Source organism: Thamnophis elegans, chromosome 12 (genome assembly GCF_009769535.1).
Source record: "Thamnophis elegans isolate rThaEle1 chromosome 12, rThaEle1.pri, whole genome shotgun sequence".
Taxonomy (NCBI): Eukaryota; Metazoa; Chordata; class Lepidosauria; order Squamata; family Colubridae; genus Thamnophis; species Thamnophis elegans.
In genome coordinates, this window is record NC_045552.1 from 3,734,735 (window position 1) to 3,753,350 (window position 18,616).

An 18,616-nucleotide genomic window follows, 5' to 3' on the forward strand; every position below is an offset into this window, starting at 1 on the left:
GGGGACTTCAACTCCCAGAATCCCATAGTCTGTGTTTTAAGATGGATGACCCAGAATTCCCCAGCTGGCAACCTATTAAAATGGGTGGACTCCAACTCCCAGAATTCCCCAGTCTGTTTTAAGACAGGTGGACTCCAACTCCCAGAATTCCCCAGTCTGTTTTAAGACAGGTGGACTCCAACTCCCAGAATTCCCCAGTCTGTTTTAAGACAGGTGCACTCCAACTCCCAGAATTCCCCAGTCTGTTTTAAAACAGGTGCACTCCAACTCCCAGAATTCCCCAGTCTGTTTTAAAACAGGTGCACTCCAACTCCCATAATTCCCCAGTCTGTTTTAAGACAGGTGGATTTCAATTTCCAGAATTCCACAGTTTGGGTTTTAAGATGGGTGGGCTTGGAGACCCAGAATTCCCAGTCTGTGTTTCAAGACAGGGGGACTTCAACTCCCAGAATCCCCCAGTCTGCATTTTAAGATGGATGGGCTTGAAGACCCAGAATTCCCCAGCTGGTCTGGGGTGAACTTCAACTCCCAGAATTCCCAACCGTTGTCTTTAAGATTGGTGGACTTCAAATCCCGGAATCCTGGGATCTGAAGTCCACCCACCTTAAAAGTTGCGGAACTTGAGAAACAGGGGTTGAGATCTTTTGAAGAGTAGCCTGCTATGGGTACCAGTTGGCAGAACAGCTTCCTTCCCTTGGAGGATGAATGACCTCAGTTTTTTTTTTGTTTTTTTAAGCCTCAAAATCTGGACAAAATGGGCATTATTTGCCATCACTTCACTGCCTGGCACAACAGTGCTTGGTGGGCATTCACAGCAGGCCTCTCCTTAAAAGCTGATGTCCACCCAGCTGGGGAACTCTGGGAATTCATTTATTTTACTTTTTATTCATTTAGTTTGTCAGATGTTTACGAGATAACAGGCATAAGTATAAACACGGACACGAACACAGGAAATGGGTGCAAATAAATGGGGACAGGAGGAAAGGGGCGGTAGGCACACTGGTGTGCTTATGCACGCCCCCTTTACAGACCTCTTAGGAATAGGGTGAGATCAATAGTAAGACAGTTTGAGGTTGAAGCTGTGGGGGTTTGGGGACGTAACAACGGAGTCAAGTAGAGCAATAGCAATAGCAATAGCAGTTAGACTTATATACCGCTTCATAGAGCTTTCAGCCCTCTTTAAGCGGTTTACAGAGTTAGCTTATTGCCCCCAACAATCCGGGTCCTCATTTTATCCACCTCGGAAGGATGGAAGGCTGAGTCAACCCTGAGCCGGTGAGATTTGAACAGCCGAACTGCAGAACTGCAGTCAGCTGAAGTAGCCTGCAGTGCTGCATTTAACCACTGCGCCACCTCGGCATTCCAGGCGTGGACCCCTCTGTTGCCGAAGTCGTATTTTCTGCAATCGAGTTTGGAGCAAATTTACCTTGAGTTTGCATCTCTTGTTTGCCCGCGTATTATTGCGGTTGAAGCAGAAGAAGTTGATGGCAAGCAGGACATTGTGGCAGATAATTTTGTGTACTAGGTTTAGCTTAATTGCCGTAGTTCTAGGTTCTCAATTCTAAGCCCCAAATTTCAACCCTGGTGGCATTCAGAGATTCATAAGGAATTGAAGTCCACCCATCTTAAGGTCGAGGAAGGCTGGCTTAAGGATGAAGGTGGCCATTGCAAAAAAAAAACCTCTTGAATCCCCGGTGACCGGATATTTCGTGCTCGTATAGAAAGGAGAAGAAGGGCTGTTGATGAGCACTTCTCGTACAAAGCCACGTCCTGCCAGCCCTTCTCTCAACCACACCGCTTCCCCCTGTTTATGCAGCAAGCGAAGAGTGCGGTGCAGAATCGGGAAGGAAGAATTAAAAAAAAAACTGCTATCCTGAGCAGCGTGGAAAATAAAAAGGTGCGAAAACGAAACCGCCATATGCTACTCTCTACTTCCTGCATTCACTTTGAAGTGGTCAGGAAGGAATTGAGCAGCACTAGCTGGGCGTCAGCAGGTGCTAAGAAACCCAAAAGAGAGTGAAGCAGTCAGTGGTGGCCCATTCAGTGTACCTGCCTTTCTCAATCTCAACGACTTGAAAACGGGTGGACTTCAACTCCCAGAATTCCCCAGCCAGCCAGCCAGCCAGGCGTTGAACTGTACACACGTTGTCCAGGGAGTTTTTGGCATTGAAATCCATGCATGCCGGCTCAGGAATTCAGGCAGTTGAAGTCCACACACGCTGGCTGGGGAATTCTGGGAGTTGGAAGTCCAAGAATGCTGGCTGGGGAATCCTGGGAATTGGAAGTCCAAGAATGCCATCTAGGGAGTTTTGGGAGTTGAAGTCCACATACCTTAAAAGTTGCCAAGGCTGAGAAACATCGGATTTGGGTTTAGGCACCCAGCCCCTTCTGCTTGTCATCTGATGTCATTTCTCATGACTGTTTCTTGACACAACAACTTAGTTCCTTTTTTCAGTACTTAATTTGCAAATTAATGCAATTCCTGGCTTTTGTGCTTCCTGCGTAGGTACTTGGTTCATTTTCAATTTGCAGCCATAATGGTCTATTTCCCCAATCTTGCATGATTAGGGGACTGGAGACTAAAACGTATGAGGAAGGGTTGCAGGAACTGGGTATGTCCAGTTTAATGAAAACAAGGACCAGGGGAGACAGGATAGCAGTCTTCCAATATCTCAGGGGTTGCCCCAAAGAAGAGGGAGTCAAACTATTCTCCAAGGCACCTGAGCAATGGGTGGAAACTAATCAAGGAGAGAAGCAACCTAGAACTAAGGAGTTGTGAATGCTCCAACACTGGAAGTTTTGAAGAAGAGATTGGTCAACCATTTGTCTGAAGTTGTGTAGAGTTTCCTTCCTAAGCAGGGGGTTGGACTAGAAGACCTCCAAGATCCCTTCCAACGCTTCTATTCTAATCCCTATTCCTATCCTGTTCCCAAATTTACTGTTAGAGAAGATGGTTTTGAGAGTAAATCTGAACCAAGCCTTGTCAGAGTTTATGGATTATGGTAATGTACTCGGAGACCTATTGATAACCAAAATAGGAGGGCTAAGAAAACTGGTATTGGTATCATATTGCTGGTATCATATTGCTGTGGCATCATCCATTAGCCAACATGTGGGTCACTTTATAATGCCTTGTTAAGTTGGAATATTGCATCCAATTGGCCACACTATAAAAAAGATGTTGAGATTCTAGAAAAAGAGGTGCAGAGAAGAGCAACCAGGATGATGAGGGGACCTGAGGCTAAAATATAGAGCTGAGGTGGCGCAGTGGTTAGGATGCAGTACTGCAGGCCACTTCAGCTGACTGCTATCTGCAGTTCGGCGGTTCTAATCTCACCGGCTCAAGGTTGACTCAGCCTTCCATCCTTCCGAGGTGGGTGAAATGAGGACCCAGACTGTTGGGGGCGATATGCTGACTCTGTAAACCACTTAGAGAGGGCTGAAAGCCCTATGAAGCGATATATAAGTCTGACTGCTATTGCTATTGCTAAAACATATGAAGAACGGTTGCAGGAACTGGGCCTGGCTAGTCTAGTGAAGAGAAGGACCAGGAGAGACAGGATAGCAGAGTTCCAATATTTGAAGATTGTCACAGAGAGGAAGGGGGTCAAGCTATTCTCCAAAGCACCCAAAAACCAGACAAGGAATAATGGATGGAAACTGACCAAGGAGAGAGATTCAACCTGGAAATAAGGAGGAACTTTCTGATAGTGATAACAATCAACCCATGGGACAGAAGTTGCCTTCAGATGTTGTGGGTTCTCCAACACTGGGGTCTTTCAAGGAGAAACTGGACAGCCATTTCTCTGAAATGTTATGGGGTCTCCTGCTTGAGCATCTCCAAGCAGAGAAGACCTCCAAAGTCCTTTTCTGCACTTTGGACTCACGCTAGTATCTTATTGGTCTTTAAAGGCAGCCCCCTATAAATTGCTCTGCTCTGCTCTTGTGGTTGTGGCTGTGTGTATGTGGTATCTGACATACACCGATGTTTTCTGAAATGCTCAAAACACCCCCATGTTGTATGAAGTTCGTCTTAAGGCAGGGGTGTGTGCAACTGTGTCAACCTGACAATCTGGGTCCTTCAGCTCCCAGATTTCCTGAGCCAGCATAGCTGAATTGGAGGCCATAAGCCAGAAAGCTGTCATTGTTGCACACACACACAAACACACACCCTGGCCTTGAAGAAGAGGAGCAGTTCCATTATGACATCCAATGAACCAACTATGCAAAGTGAGAATTTTGAGTTTCTCTCTTGTTTTTACACCATGGATTCTTGTCTGAGGCGTGTTGATGATAAATGGTGGGATTTCTTGAAAGAAAAACTGTTAGCTTCTCACAGCTGCTGAAGGACAGGAGGTGTGGGGGGATGTTTCTTCCCATCTCATTCTTGGTCTTCTTGGGGAGCTGGACAGTCCAAAGCTGGTGAGTTTTTTGACTATTTGACGCAAGGGTGAGTCGCGTGGATCTCTCTCGTTGTTGGTTGCAAAGTTGCGTCCGGCCCGTCGCGACTCCACAGATCACGTTCCTCCAGACCTTCCTGTCCTCGACCCTCCTCTGGAGTCCATTGAAGCTCACACCGACTGCTTCGATGACCCCCATCTGGCCACCTCCTTCTCTGAATCTCTAGCCAGGAACAGAGTGGCCTTTGGTTGGAGTTTCCCCAGAGCTGGAGGGGAGAAAGGCTGAGGGCCACTCCAAAGGAGAACTTTGTTGCTGAGAGAGGAACTTGAGAAGAACAAGACGTAACTCTTTTCCTTGCTGGTGTCGGCCACTTTAAATGGTGGTTCTGTTGGTGGTCAGACCTAAGAGGTTTGGCGTGGGTGGGTGAAAAACCAGGGCATGATTGTCCTCGTGTCCTCAGTGAAGGAAGCATCTCAAACAGATGTTGGAAAATAACGCAACGCAGTCAAGAACCATGTCGCAGGGAAAACATTTATCTTCCATTCGCTTTAAAGTTTTCTTCTGCTTCCCCGTTTGAAACTCCTGACAAACGCAGGAATTTACAAGGCTGAAGTTCACCAGGGCCATCCTAGAGGAATTGAAGGGGGGCGAAAGGCTTTGCGGGGGCCACAGATACCCTGGGCCTGCGCGATGTGTCTTAAATCTTTAATATTCAAACCCTGTCATGCCACCTCAAACCTGTCGGTCGGAAGTTTCTTCTGTTGAGATAAAAATCAACCCACCTGTTTTGACTTCCCCTTCAGACCTTTTTTTCTCTCTTTCGACTGGTTTCAGAGCATCTTCATTCATGGTGAGTTAAGATACCGCTGCATGTGCGGTCGATATTTGGACATTTGGGGTTGCGGGAAGGAATTTTAAAACATGCTTTTAAAACGAATGATTGTACGTGGAAGTTGGAAGCTCAGAGGGTGATGCAGTTTTCTGAGCTGTGATGGGCAATGAGGTTTAGGAATCCACAGTTGATGGGGAAAAAAATCGGAATATCTTCAGTTGCAAAAAAACAACAAAAACCGCTTTAATATTAATATTCTAAAGTATTCTGTTAAGGGAATGATGAATACTTCGCCTGAAATTATTTCCTTTGGGCTCTTGGTGTCGACAGATAAAAGCAGATATAATTGATTCTAAGGAAGAACTAAATAAATCTAATGTTCGTTTAAACCAACTATCAGCTATTCGTTTAGAATCAACTATGATTTTAGTTTTAGTTTGTGAGTGTGTAAATTTGCTTAATCCATCAAACTGTAGTGATGTAACTTGAGAAAAGGAGTCACAGATTTGTCTGGATTTTTTCTTGTTCCTTTAGAGATAAATCCAGTGTAGATTAGCCTTCGATTTTTAAGACTCGTTACCTCCAAACTGTAGGGGCAGATCACAATTGGACTATTATTGTTACGTATTGATGAAAGGAGCAATAGATGGAAATTAATCAAGGAGAGAAGCAACTTAGAACTAAGGAGGAATTTCCTGACAGTTAGAACAATTAATCAGTGGAACAACTTGTTGTGAATGCCCCAACACTGGAAGTCTTTAAGAAGATGTTGGATAGCCATTTGTCTGAAACGGTATGGGGTCTTCTGCCTGAGCAGGGGGTTGGACTAGAAGACCTCCAATGGCCCTTCAGCCTTTGTTATTCTGGAGCGTCCTAAGCACAGAATACAACACTACTGGAATGGATAATGCAGAAGAAAATATTCAAGTAATAAAATATGTACAATAAAAAATAATTCTACAGAGTAGGAATTATGTTGGAAACGGATACTATAATTTCCCCTTTGTTTGAGGATCTCTGGGGTAAAGCTTTTAGTCTGTTAAAAAAGCTTAATTAGCACGTGCTCCACTTTTTGTTTAACTTTTCTTACTTTTTAAGCACAACCAACCGGAAACTCTATTACGATTGCTCCTGATAATAAGATAAGAGAAGGTAAACTTTACTGTCATTTTTTCTGTACACACAATGGTGAATGTGTGGAAGGCTGACTTCAATCCTAGGTAGCACCACGTGTTTTTCCTCTCTCTTAGGGTGCAAAGAGAATATATCTGCTGCAAACTCCACATGGGTGTTAGGAAGGGCATCCAGCCAGTAAATGCCCAGCTCCATCCAGTCTCCCTAACTCTCGCCTGAATGAAGGAATTTCCGGTCCCTAAAAAAAGGGAGTTCTGTATACACAATGGTGCACTTAAAAATGAAATTCGGATGCCCGCTCTTGGGGGTGGGATGTGGGGGGTGGGAATAAAAACCAGAACCTCAGGAAATACATTTTGCCAAAATCAGAGACTTCTTGCACAGCTAAAACTGTATTAATGATTGAAAAAAAAACCCCAATGGCTATAAAATTTACGATCATAGAGAATTTCAGATTCAGAGGGGCAATCTTGATCAGGATTTTATTCCCCAAATGACTCTCAAGCCTCACTTTGAACACACTAAGCCAAAATGCAGGTCAGCCCCAAATATTTGTATTTTATTTATTAAATCTGTAATCTGCCCATCCTATATATATTTTTTTTAGTCACTCTGGAGTGGGGTGAGGGATAATGGCACACGCTGGATGGGGGATTCTGGGATTTGAATATCTGAAAAGCAGGGGGGAAAAACCAACCTTGCAAGATTTACGGGGCAGAGAGAGCTGCAGAATTGCCTCATCCCAACCGCAACCGTAGATAAAGAGGATAGTAAAACAAAAAATTATCAGATATTCTGGCTAATCCCGTGTTTTGGATTGCAACAGACAAGCCGGCTGGGGAATTCTGGGAGTTGAAGTCATTTGAACATCTTAATATTGCTGAGATTGAGAAATCGGTACTTAAAGAGATTACATCTAATCATCTTCCATTGCTCCTCTGGATTTTTTTTTTTTAAATCTTTCTGTTTCTTGTTTCAAAAGAGTTGCAAAATCAGAGACATCAAAAGCTAGATAATAAACCACAGGCATTTTTTTTTTTAAAAAAAAACATGTTTTTAAATATGAGTGCCTGGATGTTTACCCAAGCAGGCATATTTTGGGGGTTGGTTTTTTAAAAAAAACCCATAATTATCTTGGGTTAGGTTTCAGGGACAAATGGGACATCTTATCTTTATATCCATGAAGCTTTCTTCCCGTAATAGGAAAGTCCAGATAACAAGACTTCTGACCTACCTCCTTTCTTTAAATGTTAATCTGACTTGGTTTTGCTTAGAGATTAGAGATTAGAGCTGCTTTGAAAATGATGGGCATTTTGCAGTTTACCCAGGAAAGTTGCAACACTGCGGGGCTTTTCGGTTGACAAATACATTTTATTAAAACGCAAAGAATTTTTACGATCTGCTTGTTACCTGCTGATAAAACCAGCTTCTCTCACAGAAGTTGATGTAAATCTTTTAGTCTTTGAGAGCTGCAGGCAACGAAATTTCATTTTAAGGTGGTACATTCAAAGGGACGCGGTGGCTCACACACTGAGCTTGTCGATCAGAAAGGTCAGCAGTTCGGCGGTTCGAATCCCTAGCGCCACATAATGGAGTGAGCTCCCGTTACTCGTCCCAGCATCTGCCAACTTAGCAGTTCGAAAGCACGTAAAAATGCAAGTAGAAAAATAGGGACCACCTTTGGTGGGAAGGGAACAGCGATCCGTGCACTTTCGGCATTGAGTCATGCCGGCCACATGACCACGGAGACGTCTTCGGACAGCGCTGGCTCTTCGGCTCTGAAACAGAGATGAGCAATGCCCCCTAGAGTCGGGAATGACTAGCACATATATGCAAGGGGAATCTTTACCTTTAAAGATAAAGAAAACAGACAATAAAATTGTTCTGTTCTGTTCTATTCTATTTAATACAATTCTAATTCTAATTCTATTCTATTCTTATTTTATCTAGTCAGCAAGAAAGGTGTTCTCTGACTATGGTTAAATTTTGGGGGGTTTTTTTTGCAGCCTAGCAGCGTAATAAACATTTTGTTGTTTCTAACCACACTAAACTAGCAGAATAAACATTTTTTTGTTGTTTTTAACCACGCTATGCACTGAGCTGCAGTTTGTGAAAATTGGCGCTTTTTCATATATATATTTTTAACGGAACGGTTAAGATTTCTACCAGACTGGTATTGATTTTTGGATACCACAGCCGTGTCCTTTAAAATACATGCAGGTGGCCCTCGAGTTGCGCCCACAAGTGAGCCCAAGATTTATGTCGCTAAACAAGACGTGAACTGAATTTTGTCCCTGTTTATAACCTTTCTTGCCAGTGGTCGTTAAGTGAATCACTGCAGCTGTTAAGTCAGGGACTCTGGATTCCCCCGACTTTTTTTTGTTTGTCAGAAGGTCGCAGAAAGGGATCACGTGACCCCAGGACACTGCAACCGTCATAAATATGAGTCACTTGCCGACTGTCTGAATTTTTGATCATATGACCATGGGGATGGTGCCACAGTCATAAGTGTGAAAAACCGTCATAATTATGCCGTTATAACTTCGAATGGTCACCAAACTTCGAATGGTCACTGTTGTAAGTCAAGGACTACCTGTATATATTTTATTTTACCTGTAGGGGGAAGTAGAGGGTGTGATGTGGGAGGGATAGCAATAGCAATAGCAGTAGCAGTTAGACTTATATACCGCTTCATAGGGCTTTCAGCCCTCTCTAAGCGGTTTACAGAGTCAGCATATCGCTCCCAACAATCTGGGTCCTCATTTCACCCACCTCGGAAGGATGGAAGGCTGAGTCAACCCTGAGCCGGTGAGATTAGAACCGCTGAACTGCAGATAACAGTCAGCTGAAGTGGCCTGCAGTGCTGCACCCTAACCACTGCGCACCCTAACCACTGCGCCACCTGGCATTTTCTTATTCACACCAGCAAGTTTAGGTTTCGGTTTCGGTTTATTGGTTTTGTATGCCGCCCACTCCCGAAGGACTCCGGGCGGCTCACAATAAACAGGGGAGGGAATAAATAAGACAATCCAAACAATTTAAAAATCCACAACAGTCACAATTAGCTTGTGATTAATTGTAGTTGTGCAAACAAACAATTGTAGTTTTTGAAAACAAAAAACGGTACACCAAAATTTGCAAGTATTTTGTTGCATATTTCTTTGCAACAAAATATGCTTCGAAGGGAAGGCAGTTTTTTTACCCAATGTTCTGACCAAGGCTTCCCAAGATCATGAAGCCGACTCCTTGTCCCAGTAAAACCCCTTTTATTTAGGTTTAAGGGAATTCCTCTCCAGCAAAGTCCCAGCAAACCGTCTTTTGTGCGATTTCACAACTACAGGCCTTGATCAGGCTTGGAGAGCTGCCAGGCTGATATCTTCCAAACTCCATGCTGTAGCAGCAAATACTTAGCAAGAAGTCAGGAACAGATCTTCAGCCGAATGAATTGAGCTAATTGTCTCCTGCAAACTCCACTCCCCTTTCGCTCCTCTTTTATTCCCTTTGGGAGGGGCCATTCACCGTCCACCGGTGGCTTTACTCCCGAATCAGCCCTTGTTCCTTAACTCTTCCCTTCTCCTGGCAGCTCTGCGCATGCGCACACTGGGAACAGGCTCCAGCTGTTCTTCTGCCCCACTGATCTCCGACTCCAAAGGCAGCTGATGGCCTTGGCCCCCTCTCTGCCTCCGACGCAGAGCCCTTATCCGAGCCTTCCCCAGACTCCAGGACTGGCCCATCTTCCTCCCCAACCTCCTCACTGTCCGAATCTGCTGGCCACAACAACTTGTGGATCTATTACCTTCTGAATAGCAGCATGTTGACAGCTTGATTCGGGGCTAATGAGACATTATTCTGTGTTTGGAAATTCGCCCATTCTTAACTCCAGAAATATATGAAGTTTGGGGTTGGTTTTATTTAAGTTGTTGTTTTGTTTGTAAAAATTGTTTTCTGTTTGTAAAATCCGATGGCATTCAAACCGCCATAGAATAGAATAGGTGCCACAGTGCCAGCAATATGACACAGAATATGTGTTACACTGCTGGTGTCACGGCAATATGATACCCATTTTGTTGGTCCTCCTATTTTAGTTATCAATAGGTAGGTCTCGGTACATTTCCATCATCCATAAACTCTGAGAAGGCTTGGTTCAGATTTACTCTGAAAACCATCTTCTCTTTGAGAATAGGATAGAAATAGAAATAGAATAGGATAGAAATAGAAATAGAATAGAATAGAATAGAATTAGAATAGAAATAGAAATAGAAATAGAATAGAATAGAAATAAAATAGAATTAGAATAGAATAGAATTAGAATAGAAATAGAATAGAAATAGAATAGAATAGAACAGAATAGAATTAGAATAGAAATAGAATAGGATAGAAATAGAAATAGAATAGAATTGGAATAGAAATAGAATAGAAATAGAATAGAAATAGAATAGAAATAGAATAGAAATAGAATAGAAATAGAATAGAAATAGAATAGAAATAGAATAGAAATAGAATAACAGAGTTGGAAGGGACCTTGGAGGTCTTCTAGTCCAACTCCCTGCTTAGGCAGGAAACCCTAAACCATTTCAGACAAATGGTTATCCAACCTCTTCTTAAAAACCTCCAGTGTTGGAGCATTCACAACTTCTGGAGGCAAGTTGTTCCTTAACCAATGGCTCTCCTGATACCTCATTATAATAAAAATAATATTCAAAGACTATTTCAAAAGGAAAGTCCATTGGAAGAAAAGGCAAAGTGGAGAGACAGAGGGTGTGTGTGTGTGCAGATGCCATTTTTTAAAAAAAGGAAGATGAAATTAAAAAGAGCAAGAGAAACAACAGGGAAAGCTCCTTAAAAGAACTCATAAAAACTTTGAAAGGGAGCGTGGGTTCATCATTGTTACTAAAAATGTCACTTCTGGACTTTCAGTCATTGCAAAGGTTTTGCCAGTTAGGTGGCATGGATGATACTCAAAAGATATGATTCAAATGGGACCATAGAAGGAGCATCGGTGTGGAATGTAAAAGAAGAGCCTTGTAGCCGAATGAAAGGCAAAAAACGTCTGCAAATCCAGGAATTTCCCCTCCTGACTAGACCGCAATCTGATAGCGCAAAACATCTCTAGCACCATCTTCAACTTCTCTGAAAAGTGTCTCCTACTCTCCGGTCTTCTCAGGGCACATGAGTAACACAGAAACCTCTGTTTTGCAGGTTGCGTGTAATGTGACAACCTTAACAAAATTTAAAAAACCCCAAACCTGCCAACCTTTTCCAGAAATAGTAGAGCTGTTTAGAAAGAAATGAACTTCGAAATGTTGAGCGCTTTCTTTCTTTCTTTCTTTCTTCCTTTCTTTCTTTCTTTTTTCTTTCTTCCCTTCCTTCCTTTCTTCCTTCTCTCCTTCCTTTCATTTTCTTTCTTTCTTTCTTCCCTTTCCTTCTTCCTTTCTTTCATTTCTTGCTTTCCTTTCTTCCTTCCTTTTTCTTCTTCTTGTTCTTCTCCTCCTCCTCCTCCTCTCCCTCCTCTCTCCCTCCTCCTCCTCTTCCTCCACCTCATCTCCTCCTCCTTCTTTTCTTCTCCTCCCTCCCTCCTCTTCTCCTTCCCTCTTTTCCTCCTCTCCCCCTCTTCCTCCTCCCCATCGCCTCCTCCTCCCTCCTTCTCCTTCCCTTTTCTCCTCATCTCCTCCTCTCTTCCTCCCCCTCTTCTTCCTCCCCAGAGATGTCCACATGGTGGCAGAATGACAACAGGGATACAGCCAGCAACCCAGGAGCCGTGGAGACGTGTGAATTCCAGAACGTGTTTCATTTTTTTTTATTTTTCAAGCTGTAGAGAGTCAAAAAGTCAAGATGGCAGCCACGGCCATCTGATCAAAAGTCCCCTCCTGTTGATCCATGCAAAAAAGACCTTTAATCATGTCCATGTCAGATGTTTACATCCCACGCAAAACCAAATGCAACATGTCAGCTGTTTCATCCCCAGAGCAGTGGAGAACTTCCAGAAAAACCTTGGCCATTGATGTTGAGAAAGCTAAGCAGCCATCTCACCTTGCCTTGGATAAGAGCCCCAACCCCCCAAAAAACCTCCTATTTATTAATATCCATATAATTCCTAGAAGTCAAGTATGGTCTTGTTGGAAGAAATGTCCACCTGGGTTCAGTTCCAAGTGAAGAGAAAGACACCGGAAACATGGAGACTGCTTGGAAAGATGGTTTAATGGTGGTCAGGATCACACGGCTTGAGATGATGGGGGGAGGGGAGGGGAAGGAAAGAGATGCTCTGAACTGAACTGGAAAGGAGGTGGGTAAGAGCCGAGGTGGCGCAGTGGTTAAATGCAGCACTGCAGGCTACTTCAGCTGACTGCAGTTCTGCAGTTCGGCGGTTCAAATCTCACCGGCTCAGGGTTGACTCAGCCTTCCATCCTTCCGAGGTGGGTAAAATGAGGACCCAGGATTGTTGTTGGGGGCGATATGCTGACTCTGTAAACCGCTTAGAGAGGGCTGAAAGCCCTATGAAGCGGTATATAAGTCTAACTGCTATATGCTGAGAGTCCCTGGGTTTTATCCTCTCTCTGGGCTTTTGAATTTGAGCTTGTATTCTGATTGGTTGTCAGACTCCCGTGGGGGCCACGCAAGGGCAACTCTGTAGGCTGTCCTGAGTCCCGAGTTTGGTTGACTCTTGCTGGGTGATGATGTAATGAAAGGGCTTTTAGCCAATTCCTATTATGGCTCTGCCTGAAGGAAGTAGATCTTTGTTATGTAGAATAGGCTGGCCCAGGTCTTAATGGCCCATTGACAAAGGTGGGGGGTAAGTTTCTGCCTCCCTTTTAGGGGAAATATTTTGCCCTTTTAATATTTCCTAAAATATTTCATTTTTCTGGGAGAAGAGTGGGTGATAACTTCCTACAGTGTCAAAGGAGGCTCTTCACACCAATCCATGCATGTTGGCTGGAAAATTCTGGAAGTCCACCCATCTTAAAAGTTGCTCAGGTTGAGAAATGCTGCTTCTAACCTTAAATACAATTCAGAAAGCAAATTAAAAAAAATTTTTTGGCTCTGTCTATTCCATACCTAGAAGATGCATACGGTATGCCTGTCACCCTGCAATTTCCTTGAAAAATTTGGAAAGGCCAAGGGACCCTAAAATTCTCCTTTTCTAAATGTGCTCTCCGGGGGAATCAAATGATCTCACGTCACAATTTAAACGTAAAGGTAAAAGTTCCCCTCGAACATATGTGCTAGTTATTCCTGACTCTAGGGGGCGGTGCTCATCTCCGTTTCAAAGCCGAAGAGCCAGCGCTGTCCGAAGACATCTCCGTGGTCATGTGGCTGGCATGACTAAATGCCGAAGGCACACGGAACGCTGTTCCCTTCCCACCAAAGGTGGTTCCTATTTTTCTACTCGCATTTTTAAGTGCTTTCGAACTGCTAGGTTGGCAGAAGCTGGGACAAGTCACGGGAGCTCACTCCGTTACACAGCGCTAGGGATTCGAACCGCCGACCTTTCTGATCGACAAGCTCAGCGTCTTAGCCACTGAGCCACTGTGTCCCTACATCACAAAGTACCTTGATGCTAAAGCTCACATCCTTCAACAACAACAAAAAAAACCCCCAAGAATCTTCTGCTAAGAAATCGAGAAATTAAAGTCAAATGCCCCTTTCAGAAATAGAAATAGAAAATTGTCTGTGCAATTGAGAGGAGGCTCAGGGGAATTCTCTCCACGCATGGCTGGTGCTTACCTTTCGAGTTGATTTTTTTCGTGGCTTCTTTTCGAGCCAAAGCACTGTGGCTTTCTTCAAAGATTTGAGAATTTCACCAGTGATGCTCTCCAAACCTCAGCTGGAAATTTCTCTTCGACAGCATGCCCTATTGGGCAGGGAAAGGAACCTGCACATCAACAAAGTATTTGTAGTAGGGGCACCCTAGCCGAGTTTTTGTCGGAGAGTTGCTTGTGTGGGGAGGGCAGCAAAGGGGGAATGTCGCTGGCATTTTCTCTCCAAACTGAGGTTCAAAGCACACAGTACAGTCTTTAGCCGTGACCTGACAAAAGGGCGAACGACAAAACCGCGCCGACTAAACCGCGTCGCTAAAACCGCGACGACAACAGTGCGCCGACAACAGCGCAGAGACAGAATGGCAATTTCAGTCGACAGAGGGGCAATTTAAGTTAAGGTAAGGGTTAGGTTTAGGGTTAGGTTTAGGGTTAGGTTTAGCGTTACGTTTAGGGTTAGGTTTAGGGTTAGGTTCAGGGTTAGGTTTAGCGTTACGTTTAGGGTTAGGTTTAGGGTTAGGTTCAGGGTTAGGTTTAGCGTTACGTTTAGGGTTAGGTTTAGGGTTAGGTTTAGCGTTACGTTTAGGGTTAGGTTTAGGGTTAGGTTTAGTTTTACAGCGCGCTTCTGTCGCCGCGCTGTTGTCGGCGCGATTCAGCGCTCATTCATCGGAGCGCTTTAGAACACACGTTTTTGTCACCGCGGTTTAGTCGGGCACGGTTTTGTCGTTCGCCCTTTTGTCGGTGAACCGTCTTTAGCTGATCAGTGATGGAGTAGGGAGGACTTAGTGCTTCTCAAACTGGGTGGCTTTTAAGATGTGTGGACTACAACTCCCAGAATTCCCCAGCCAGATATGCTGGCTGGGGAATTCTGGGAGTTGAAGTCCACGCATCTTAAAATCTTTTGGCTGGGGAATTCTGGGAGTCCACGCATCTTAAAGTGTTCTGACCCCCCCTCATCCCACACCAACACACACTCGGAGCCAAAGATAAGTTACGCCATTTAATTAACAGACAGACAGGTCCTTGGCAGAAAACCGGCACAGACAAGCTTGGGCAGCAATCCAGCACAGATAAGCCGTGGCAGCAATCCAGTCTGCCAAGCTCACAATAATGTTCTCCAACATTAGTTCCTGCGTTGACTTCTGCAAAAGGGGCGTTTGCACAAGCAGTCCTTTTATAGTCTGGAGAGGAGTCTAATTACCACCAGCTGAGTGCAATTACCTCCTGTACTTGTGCAACTGTTCCTGACGCCTTTTAGCTCTTCGGTGCCGGGCATCCAGGAACAACTCACTGTTGATGTCAGGAACACACTCCCTTGTCTCCTCTCCACTGGTCCAAGGCTCAGGCGCCTCCTGGTGGCCAACCAGCCTCTCTGCGCCCTGCTCGGAGTCGGAACCCTGTCCAGGGTCCTCCACATCCTCCAGAGCCGACTCATAGGGCCCCTCGCTGTCAGAGTCTGGTGGCAGCTCCAACAGCTCCTGCTGGGCCACTACATTAAAGTCTCCAAATTTGAGAAACACAGGTATAGATTAAGATTCTTAGGATAACAGATTAAGAATATTTATACCAATCCATTGCACTAACGGATGTAGTTATGCTAAGAATATAAATTTCCTGACAGTGAGAACAATGAACAGTGGAACAGAAGTTGCCTCCAGAAGTTGTGAATGCCCCAACACTGGAAGTCTTTAAGAAGATGTTGGATAGCCATTTGTCTGGAACGGTATAAGGTTTCCTGCCTAGGCAGGAGGTTGGACTAGAAGACCTCCAAGGTCCCTTCCAACTCGGCTATTGTATTATTGTATTAAATCCATTATACTAATGGAGTTAAACTCCACAAATGCTAGCTAGGGAATTGAACTCCACATATCTTAAAGGAGCTATATTTGAAAAAAAGATTGGTGTAGCTTAAGATTCAGATTACATTAAACCATTATACTAATGGACGTAGTTATACCAGTAGTATAGAAACTCTATAATATTAATGGAGTTGAAGTCCACCGTTGCTGGCTGGGGGAATTCTGGGACTTGAAGTCCTCACATTTTAAAGAAGCCAAGTTGGACATTCACTACTTTAGTTGAAATTCAACCACTTCACCTTCTCCTAAATGGTTGTAAATCACGGCCTGCCTGTATCCAGTGGTGGGTTGCTCCTGGTTTGGTTCAGTTCAGCCAAACCAGTAGTAGGGGCGGTGGGAGGCCCCTGCCCACCCACCCAGACGCTTCTGCACATGCGGGAGCGCTCCCGAACCAGTAGTAAAAATATTTGCAACACACTACCGCCTGTAACCTTCTCATAGGTGTTCTGAGCCTCAGACAGCTGCCAAAGAATAGTTAAAATAAACGATAACGTTAAACCATGAAGTAAAATAATCCGCTGTCATGTTTCCTCCTTTCAGGCTGAAAATTCCAGCATGTTCTCCAATAACAGTGGAGAGTACGTGGATTACTACAATGAGAGCTACTCTTTCGACTGTTGCTTTGCCCAGCCGTGCGATTTTAACCCGTACCAGGAGTTTTCAGAGAGGTTTCTGCCTCCGTTCTACATCATCATTTTCCTCCTGGGTCTCGGAGGCAACATGATGGTCATCGCCGTCTTCCTCCTGGACCGAGTCTCCTTATTCGGGAACGACATCTTCGTCCTCAACTTGGCCATCGCAGACATTCTCCTGGTGGTCACCCTCCCCTTCTGGGCTGCCCAGGCCGTCTACGGTTGGATCTTCAAAGGCTTCCTCTGCAAGGTGATCGGCAGCAGCCTGAAGATCAACTTCTACGCCAGCATCCTCTTCCTCATATGCATCAGTTTCGAGCGGTACCTCTCCATCGTCTATGTCATACGGATGTACAACAGGAACAAGCGCTTCCTCATCATCTACATCGCCTTGCTGGTTTGGCTGGTCTGCTTCCTGCTGGCGGTGCCCGACTTCATGTACCTGAGGTCCGAGTATGACAGCCGCAGGAAAGTCACTTCCTGCGTTCTCTTGTTCCCGCCGCAGAGCACCAAGGAGTTGAGAATCGCCCTGATCATCATCAACCAAGTGGTAGCTTTCTTGCTCCCTCTGATGGCCATGATCTACTGCTACTTCCACATCATCGTGACCCTCCAGCGCTCCAGGGGCTTTCAAAAGCACAAGGCCCTCAAGGTGATCCTGGTCGTGGTGGCGGCCTTCTTCCTCTGCTGGTTGCCTTACCATTTGGTGCAGTTCATCACCACTTTGCTCCAGCTGGACATCCTGGAGAAGAATTGCCAGTGGGAGGACAACCTGGACATCGCCGATACCGTCACCACCAGTTTGGGCTTCTTTCACTGTTGCCTCAACCCGCTGCTCTATGCCTTCGTCGGGGTCAAGTTCCGGAACAAGCTGTTGACCATGCTGAGAAGATTTGGATGCATCAATCAGACATTCTGGAACAGGCATTTCAGGCCGTCCAGTCAAATAAGAGATTCAAATTGGTCTGAAAGCACAGATTGCTCCAACGCCGCCTTCTAGAATGACCTGTGGCCCCTCAGGATGCCATTACTATCCCAGGATTCTCTCTTCTCTTGCTCCTCTGCCAGCAGGCGTCCCGTTGCTCTACACACTGGTTGCTCTACACACTAGTCCTTGACTTAACAACCATTTCTTTGGGGAGGGGGTGTTCGAAACAGTGGTGGGACTACCAATTCTGGGGCATGGCTTGGTGAGCATGGTGGGCGTAGTTTGATGGGCATGACAGGGGAAGGATACTGCAAAATCTCCCTTCCCTCCCCATTCCAGGGGAAGGATACTGCAAAATCTCCATTCCCTCCCCACTCCAGGGCAAGGATACTGCAAAATCTCCATTCCCATCCCACTCCAGGGCAAGGATACTGCAAAATCTCCATTCCCATCCCACTCCAGGGGAAGGATACTGCAAAATCTCCATTTCCTCCCCACTCCAGGGGAAGGATACTGCAAAATCTACATTCCCTCTTCACTCCAGGGCAAGGATACTGCAAAATCTCCATTCCCTCCCCACTCCAGGGGAAGGATACTGCAAAATCTCCCTTCCCATCCCACTCCAGGGCAAGGATACTGCAAAATCTCCATTCCCATCCCACTCCAGGGCAAGGATACTGCAAAATCTCCATTCCCATCCCACTCCAGGGGAAGGATACTGCAAAATCTCCATTCCCATCCCACTCCAGGGCAAGGATACTGCAAAATCTCCATTCCCATCCCACTCCAGGGGAAGGATACTGCAAAATCTCCATTTCCTCCCCACTCCAGGGGAAGGATACTGCAAAATCTCCCTTCCCTCCCCACTCCAGGGCAAGGATACTGCAAAATCTCCATTCCCTCCCCACTCCAGGGGAAGGATACTGCAAAATCTCCCTTCCCATCCCACTCCAGGGCAAGGATACTGCAAAATCTCCATTCCCATCCCACTCCAGGGGAAGGATACTGCAAAATCTCCCTTCCCATCCCACTCCAGGGGAAGGATACTGCAAAATCTCCATTCCCTCCCCACTCCA

At 45.2% G+C, this 18,616-nt stretch overlaps 1 protein-coding gene across 1 annotated transcript; it reads left to right on the forward strand.

The window, feature by feature from the left end:
- The first annotated feature begins 4,547 nt into the window (after positions 1–4,547).
- LOC116515905 (C-X-C chemokine receptor type 3-like) lies at positions 4,548–17,851 on the forward strand. The gene is made up of 2 exons (XM_032228212.1): positions 4,548–5,251; positions 16,521–17,851. Exons 1-2 carry the CDS (start codon positions 5,126–5,128, stop codon positions 17,610–17,612), a joined length of 1,218 nt encoding a protein of 405 aa, XP_032084103.1. The 5' UTR covers positions 4,548–5,125; the 3' UTR covers positions 17,613–17,851.
- Positions 17,852–18,616: the final 765 nt, after the last annotated feature.

Excerpts from the sequence above, each read along its gene's own strand:
- LOC116515905 (XM_032228212.1), top strand. The coding sequence starts at position 5,126 with ATGCCACCTCAAACCTGTCGGTCGGAAGTTTCTTCTGTTGAGATAAAA. Across the intron at positions 5,252-16,520 it reads TCAGAGCATCTTCATTCATG|GCTGAAAATTCCAGCATGTT; the intron begins GTGAGTTAAGAT and ends TCCTCCTTTCAG.